At 43.9% G+C, this 8,846-nt stretch overlaps 1 protein-coding gene across 1 annotated transcript in view; it reads right to left on the bottom strand.

Moving 5' to 3' along the window:
• Positions 1–8,846, bottom strand: part of Tgm3 (transglutaminase 3) — a 44,085-nt gene that overhangs the window by 16,057 nt on the left and 19,182 nt on the right. Inside the window, exons 6-7 of the mRNA XM_012515357.2 lie at positions 8,290–8,467; positions 8,049–8,184 (exon numbers count right to left, since the gene is read on the bottom strand). Coding sequence (XP_012370811.2) covers positions 8,049–8,184; positions 8,290–8,467 — 314 coding nt within the window. The remainder of the gene's footprint in view (positions 1–8,048; positions 8,185–8,289; positions 8,468–8,846) is intronic.

Below are 8,846 nucleotides of genomic sequence, written 5' to 3'. Positions count from 1 at the left end.
TATAAGTGTTATGGAAAATTAGGTGTCTAACTGCCTTTGATTTACTCTGTAAGTAGTGCAGGGTTTGGCCCTATATAAATCATATGTTAAATATTATTATTCTCATTCTGGGATAGAAACCAGGGCCTCCTGCCTGCTAAGTGTGTGTTCTGCCACTGTTACTCCCTGAGCCCCTGAATCAGCTCCTTTAATCACTATAATACCCTGTGAATTGAAAATAATTATTATCTCCATTTGCTGATTTTGTAAACTGTGGAACAATGTAATGTTGAAGTGAATTTGAATTCAGGGAGAAGGGAGAGAAAAAGGAAATGAATATGAGAAATAGTAGAGAGTGAGATAATAGTTAAAACATATAAAAGCTTATGTTGTATTTAAAATAATCCTATATTTGAAGAGTAAAGACATGAAAATGCTTATAATACAATATTTAGTTAAGAACACACAATCACCTCTGTAAAGGCACGGGGAAGAGTAGGGTATATTTATTATAAGTTTTGTCTTGCACTCAAATGTTAAAAATTTGTGAACAATGATACTGTCACGATTGTTACCTCTATCTTGAAGTTACCTGTAGTTGTGAAAAGTCACTGTAAAAATTATCTCCAGTTGCAGACCTCAAGACAAAAGATGAAACAAATGCAGCCACATTCCTCCCTAGGGATGGGCACCAGGAATTGATATTCTAAATAAGTAGTGATCACTTTGAAAAAGCCAGGAAGTGTTACTAACCAACCCCTTAGGAAAAGCCCCAGTTCTGTATTCAGGCCCTCTTCCTACTGTTGTAGGCAGCTGAGTTAGATAGAAATATTATACGCAGTTAGACAGGGTCAGGCCCTCAAGGAGACAAGATGGAAGACAAGGTGACTTTGCAACTTGGAAGAGACAGACACTCCCATGTGGGCCTCACCTCGAGACCAAGACAAAAAGAAGAAGCACAGCTACATACTTCCCTAGGGATGGGCATCAGGGATTGATATCCTAAATAGTATCAGTCAACTTGAAAGAGCCCAAATGAGTCACTAGCCCAACCCCCAACAGGAAGAGACCCTGTCTGGTACTCATGCCCGCTTGCTACGTGACTCGCTTTCCCATTTGATACTGGATTTAATCAATTTTACCTGAGCAATGGTGCTTGAAATCTCATTGGTTGACCATAGTTTGGTCCCACCTCATGCCCAACTAAGGAGTTCCCATGTCTTCTCCACCACCTTAGACCCGCCTCACTGCATGGTTTTCCTCTATAAAAGTCCCTGTAAGAGACAATTTCCCCTGGGGGAACTACCTGCTCGGGACCCCCCTCCTGTCCCTCTCTCAGGACAGGAGCTTTCTTTCTCTCAATAAATATATTCTGCTTATAACCTCTGTTTGTTCCTAAAATTCATTCTTCGTTTTTAGAGAACATGAACTCGTGCAGGTCAGGTCCAGAGATCATTTTTCCCTATGTCATTCGGAGGTTCCCTACATTGTTTGGAGGTCACCCACCCGAGACTAGTTTTTCTCCCTGAATCACTACGAGACTCACTTCCCCATTTGATCCTGATTTACTCAATTTTTCCTGAGCAATTGTACTTGTAGTCTTATTGGTGGACCATAGTATTGTCCCACCTCATGTATGAGTTTCCACATTTTCCACCTTAGACCTGCCTCACTTCAGGGATCTGCTCTATCAAAATCCCTGCAAAAGACAGATTCCTGGGTAACCTGCTTGGGTCTGCTTCTGTCTCTCCATCTGTCAGAAACTCTCTTTTCCCCAATAGATATATTCTACTCTTAAAAAAATTATCTCCAGGAAAACCATAAGCGTCCTTTTAAGTGGGCCTCTCAGAAAGTTAGAATGCACCAAAGGGAAGGCAAGGGAAGTTTGAGCAGATGAAACTGGGTGGGACAGACCTGGAGCAGGACGAGAGGGTGGTGGGAAGTCTCACAATCACTTCATTTGTGACAGAAGCCCAGGGAAGGGCAGGTAGGTTTTTAAAAAAAAAAAAAAAAAAAAGTGCTGAGAAGAGTAACTGTAATTTTCTACTTATTTGCAAGGTGGGAATTTAAGACACAACAGGTAACAAACACATCCTGGTTCCTCCCTTACACAGAAGACTGCCACTTCAGTTATGCATGCTGGGGATGTGTATGCTTTCAAAAGCTCTTGGCACCATCATGGAAATTCTGGTTTGGGTTTCTCACATGCAGTTCTGTCCTCCATCAGCGTTAGGCTCTTTTCCTGCCTCCAGGGATTGCTGGACCAGACCTCAGGAAAGTACACAGCCTGTCTGTTATTGCAGGGTTTATTAAGTTCATCTCACCTGCCATGTTAATTCTAATGCAAGCTTGGAAGTCTATAACCCACTGCGGGTCTGGGTGGCCAAGGGTGGGGGGAGGTGCAGATGTCCAAGAATGTGTGAAGAGGGGTTACCTCAGGAGCCAGGCCCTTGGCCCAGGTGGGGAGGCCTATGGCTGTTCCTTGAAGGAGCTGCCCAGCTCCATCTCCTGGCGAGGCTCAGCAGCCTCCTCCTGCCTCCTGCCCCGGAGCTCTGCAAAGTCCACAAGTACAGTCAGGTTTGTGTCTTTAGTAACCAAGAGCTAGAGTCAACCGAGTTAAGAAAACAAGCCAGAAACATGAAGATGTTTTTGGCTAAACTTCCAGATCATTTGGTGGCTGCCTCAGTGATGACATAGGCTTAGAGACATCCTTCATGGTGGCCCAGCAAAGAACGGCATCAAGGAAGCCAAGCAGGACTCCTGCAAAGAGTCCTCCAGCCTCTGAGGAAGGGAAGGCTCTGGAGCTTTGCCTTTCAAGCCAGAACACTGGCATGAGCAGAATTACTTAGAAAAAAAAATATATATATCCTACTAGATTCTCTGGATGGCATTAAAAGAGGGATTTGAAAGGACCACAGAAGATTCCTGATTGAGCCCTTGATTTTAGGAGTGGGAAACTGAAGTGGGGAAAAGAGTTAAGAAGTTTCACATGTGCTGGGCATGGTGGCATGTGTCTATAATCCCAGCACTCAGGAAGCTGAGGTAGGAATCTCCTAGGCCAGCCTTGAACTACATTGTGAGAGCCTGTCTCAAAAAAGGAAAGAAAAGAAATGAAATGATAGAGCCATAAGGCTGTAATTTGTATGTCTTGCTGCTGGGCAGCTCTGATTCAAATTTGATGGTTCCTGCCAGCTTGAGCTACTGCTGGTACAGGCATGACTGTCCCATTGGCGGTTTGTACCACTTCTCAAGGGGTCTTTGGTTACAGTAATGCAAAGAAAGGCATTGACTTAGCAGACCAGATGGCATCATACAATAGTTCCCTGAGGAAAACATTGAAATGGTATACAAAACAGTAAGACAGATAATTTGTGTGGTACAGCAGTTTTAAGTGTATATTATACACATTAATTTTTTTTTTTTTGGTGGAACTGGGGATTGAACTCAGGCCCTTGCGCTTGCCAGGGAAGCGCTTATTCCACTGAGCCATCTCCCCAGCCCAGCAATTATACATATTATTAATGGGGCATTGTGAGATTTCCATGTTAAAATTTAGAGAATTAATTCTTCATAAATTATCCATGGATATAAATAAATTTCTTTTAAATTAATGAAATAAATAAATTTTTGAGTTATACTTTTAATTGATATGAGTAGCATTGATTAATATTTATATTTGGGCAGTAATTATTCAAATTCAAGCAACTAACTAGAAGCAGTCCATTTATACACTTTTTATTAGTAAAATGGAAGACAAGACAACTAGATTTGTTTGTCCCATCAGTGGTTCAAGCTGGTAGGAACATGCTTAATGTGATATATGTTTACGCAGAGCTCCTAATTGTCTCAAATTGCTAGGTCTTAGGCAAGTACAAGTTGTCCCTCAGCACCTATGGAAGATTGGCTCCAGGACAGGATGTGACACCAAAATTCATGGATGCTTAAGTCCCTTGCATAAATTAGGAGAATATTTGCATGTAATTTGTAAACATCCTCTATAAATCATCTGGAGATTACTTACAATACTTGATATAAAGTAACATATAGGGGGCTGGGGAGATGGCTCAGTAGAATAAGTGCTTGCCTGGCAAGCACAAGAGCCTGAGTTCAATCCGAGGTTCCACAAAAAAAAAAAAAAAAAAAAAGTAACACATATATTATGTATTTGGTACAGGGTCTCATGGACTCATAGTGATCTTCCTGTTTTCAGCCTCCCCAGCACTGGGATTATCGGTATGCACCACCATGCCCAGACTCGCTGGCTAGCTTTGCATTGCTCTGGGGATGGGGCTCGCGATTGAACCCCAGTCCCTGCACTTGCCTAAGCAGGCGCTTAGTCTGCTGAGCTATCTTGCCAGCCTTTTACATTAATAATCATTACACCATGTTGTTTAGGGAACAATGACAAGAGAAAATAAGTTTGTGTTTCTCATTACATTCTCAGTACCTTGCAGATCTAACTATATTTTGATCAGCAGTTGGATGAAACTATGGATGTGGGTTTATAGATGAGAAGTGCTGCCTGCACTTTTCTTTGGGCCTTTGTTTTTTCATTTAAAGCATGAGCTGGTCTCTGACTAAGGTCCTTTTCAGCTAGGCATGGTGGCACACGCCTGTAATCCCAGCACTCAGGAGGCTCAGGCAGGATGATCACTGCAAATTCAAGGCCAGCCTGGGTTATAAAGTAAGTTCAAGACAGCCTGCACTGCATAATGAAAGTCTCAAAAACAAACAAACAAACAAAAACCCAAACCAAAACAACAACAAACAACCTAGGAACAACAAAGAACCCTTCTGGATATGAGGGCCATCTGGCTGCTACACCTGTCACTCCTTTGAACGCCAGCGTGACTTGGCTGAGCAGGCTGCCAGGTGCATGTCTCCTCCTCCCTCAATGCTCCTGAAGCTTCGAAGTCTGCCGAGGAGGGTGAACACCCCCCCCCCCCCCCCGCCATATCCTCAGACAAGGACACATGAGGAACTGTGCTCCCCCTCTAGAACCTCCAGACAAGCTCTCAAGGTCCCTTTTAAACCTAACGCCCTTTGGCTTGGTAGAGTCCTATTTAAATTCCATCCTTGCTTGGTCACTAATTTACAATGTGACTTTGGGAAAATTTGAAAGATCCTCTTTCTCTACTGGAATAGGATGGACAGTACCCAATTCAAACAGAGCTCCCTTGGTATGCAGCCAAACTCTTCTGGAAAATCTCAAAGAATCTTTGGAAAATCTCAAGGTTAGAGAAATCAACCAGGAATAATAACAACACCCTATGGCATCTTTCTGATGCCTTATAGTTTGCAAATCTACTTGAGTTTATATCTCCCCTATCACCCCTAGTTATGTATCATTGGGTAAATTATTCTATGCGGGACCTCTATGCCTCAGGTCCCTCAGCTGTAAGACAGGGACTTAGTACCATGGCCAATCTCAAGCACGAAGAGTGAATGTAAGCAAGCATTTGGACCAGTACCTGGCACACAACAGTGGCTCAGCAGATTGCGAGTTGCTGCTGTACTATGGCTGAGCATGTCCAGATGATCGACTTCACTGGTGCTCTTTCTATTACTAGACAAGGTCCATATTTGTAAGGCACCAAGATTAAGACTAAAGGTTGGCTGTCCAAACACAGATTGTAATGGGTCAGTAATCCACTCTAGGCTGAGAATGACTCTTGGTTCAGCTCTGCCTGGGTGGATTTAATTTGGAAAGGGAAGTACGGCTTCCGTGGGATAGTAGCAAGGTAGGTTGGAGCTGTAGAGATAAAAGTGGTCACGTTGCTAGGAGACCTAGATGATCATCGGTGCTGAGCTAACTCCCTTATGTTTCACTGATGGACAGACTTGGGGCCAGAAGGGTGAAGTTGCTTGCACAAGTCCCACAGCTACTAAGCAGCAGGGTTGGGATTAGGGCTTAGGACTCCTTGCTCTAATACTCCTGGGGCTGGTTCTCTACCCAGTGCTGGTAGGGAATGGGGTGGGGAGTGGCCATTAGCTCCCTGCTCTCTGAGAAGAGGTCAGAGAAGTGGGTGGGAGTAAGGGTGACAGGACCTCTGGAAGAGTCTGAGTTCCTGCACCCTTCCTCGAGACCAATAGAAGTGACAGTGGAAACAAGAATGACCAACATCTCCATGGGCTCCCACTTGCGTTAAAGGTAGTTGTACTTGGTTGCATTATTAAGCTGATGTGGAATAGTTGTGTGAGCCATAGCCAAGATCCCTGGGTTGCAATTCCAAGATCAGCCCACAAGTGCCACCTCTGTTTCACCTAAGGCCCTCTGAAAATTCCCTCCCTGGTTCCCACAGTACTTACTGTCTGAATCACTGCTAGCACATCACTCACCGTGCTGTGTTGCTACACAACCTCTACTCAAGGGTTCCCACCCCTGTCTCCTAAAAGCATTTTAAATGCTTTCAGTAGAGGGAGAGAATCATAAGATTTCTGGTCTCCCCACAGGCCCAGGGTGTAGGATCATTACAACACGGTTGGACCAAAGGGAGTCTTCTTGCAAAGGATTGGGCATCTTGTCTGACCAGTCGTTATCTTTTGTATAGGAAGCTAAGGCTGGGCAAGGCAGTGTCCCAGCATTCAGCACTGCTTTAATGGGATTTCAGACACAATAGCCCAGGAAATAAATCAAGGAGAAAAAAGACACTTGGAAAAATCTGGAAAAGAAAAACCTGTCACAAGTAATGATGTCATTACAGAGAAAATGGCATATTTTCTAATCAATAAAGAGAATTCTAAAATAAGCTTTCTCTCCCCTAGGAAACTCTGGTCTCAGTGCAATCAGAGGAGAATTCCACTTCCACAGAGGGGAAGTGACATTCATATTAGCTCAGCATGAGGTAGTTGTTTGTGGTAGTGGCTGTTTCCATTGTTTCATATTTTTTATTTTGCTTTATTCCACTATTGCTGCATACATTTCAGAAAAGTTGATCTTGTTAATCTGAGAGTAATAAACAATCAAGGATATTTTATATCCACCATATTAAGGCTGAACATTGAGAAATATGACGGCTTCGGCTATAAGGTCATCTAGCCGTGTATGCTTGTGAGCAACTGTATGCATACATATCCTTTAAAATGAATTAAAAACAATAGATCATGGAAATACGCATAGTGCTTAATGCAAAGAGACACATAGGTATTGATGTGCGCATGTAGATATAGAGCATCACTTTCAATTGCCATCTGGTAGTAAGCTGGCATATGGTATATCCTTAAATAGAATAGTGGAGTTACAAAAATACAACTATAATTTTATATAACCTATTTCTAGTTGGCTTCTATTATAAATTGCATATGTACAAGTGTATAGGCAATGTGTACATGGGATACATACAAAATTTCTAATTTTCTCTAGAATCCAGAATAACTATAATTTCTCATCTTGTCAATAACAGCGTGGGGGCCTGGCCCTAGCTCAGGCCTTTAAGTGTCAGCCTCAGGTTGCTGGAGTTCGAACCTCACAACTCTCCCGCTGGCCAAAAGTGCCCTGAAGGCATTCAAGGAACAAAACAAAACAAAACAAAACAAAACAAAACAAAACAACAACAACAACAAAAAAAACCTTATCCCATAAAAAAAAAAAATAACAGCGTGTAATAAGTATATGTACATTAAGGGAAAAATACCGTTTTGTTTTTTTTTTTAATCTCTTTAGAAAACTCTTGTGTCATACAGGCTGCCTGAAGTACATTCATATTCCTTACTGGAGAAAGATGAATGGACAGCTTCAACTTTTATCTTTTAAAGGTCTCATGGATTATGACACATAATTATTACTAACTCAGCCTGGTTTCATGGAGCCCAACAGTATGCCTTTCCCTGGAATCAGACCATTCATCTGAGGTCAGCAAGACAGAACTGACCTCAGCTGCAGAGGACCGAGAAGAGGGGTCCTCGGTGCTCGCAGTTGTGAAGTCGGCTTCGGCAGCCTCTCCATCCTCACCCGCGGTCTGGCACGTTACTTCCCTCCAGCACACGACACACGAGCTTCCCCAGGAAAGGGAGGGCAAGGAGCTGCCCAGACGCGGCGCTCAGGGCGCAGGGGAAGACCGGGCACTCACCACACGCTGTCACTGCCCTTGTCCAGTGGGTTTCCCATGGGGTCGTAGTACACATCCACGCTGAGGTTCCGGTCCGTGTCGTGAGCGGAATTGAAGTTGGTGATCACCCGGGAAGGAATCCCCAAGCACCGCAGCACTGCAAGCCAAGCTCTGTGTGAGGCCGCGGGTGATGCTGCAGGTGGCACCCTGAGACACCATCGCTGTCCACTGAGCCAGCCCAAGCCCCTTACACCCATGGTACCTGTGTTGAGCGTCCCAGCAAAGACCCAGCACTGGCCAAATCGGACTGGCCTGAAGCCTGATTTTTTCCACTCCTTCAGGATTTCCACGCTGCCATTCCAGGTCCTTGGGTCCACACCACCCGTGTAACTGCCACTCCAGTTCCCAGCGATCACTCCGTTGTCATCATTGCTGTTAATCTGGGCAGACCCACCCCCACCCCCATGAGTTAGCGCTGTACTTTCCCAGTGGGGCAGGCAAATGAAGAAGGAAGCAGGGACTTTTAAGCAGACTTCTCTGTCCTTCTAGGTGACTTGAGGATGGGGATGACAGTAATGAATTCCTTAGGGGTCCGATTGATTTATGAGTTTAGAGGGGCTTTGCCTAACAGGGTAGATTTGATTGGCTTTGATCCATTTATTGATCCTATGCTACAGGCTGACATGGAAAATCGAGATTCCACTGTTTGTCAGTGGCAAGAAGGAGAAACATATGGCAGAAGACTTCTTAAAAAAAATAAAATCTCGAGGGTTCTCACAAATGTCTGTCTACTTGGAGGGTCTGTGTTTCGAAAATCTG

Source organism: Octodon degus, unplaced genomic scaffold, assembly GCF_000260255.1.
Source record: "Octodon degus isolate 3935 unplaced genomic scaffold, OctDeg1.0 scaffold00060, whole genome shotgun sequence".
Lineage (NCBI taxonomy): Eukaryota > Metazoa > Chordata > Mammalia > Rodentia > Octodontidae > Octodon > Octodon degus.
This window is presented reverse-complemented; position numbering and strand designations above follow the sequence as displayed.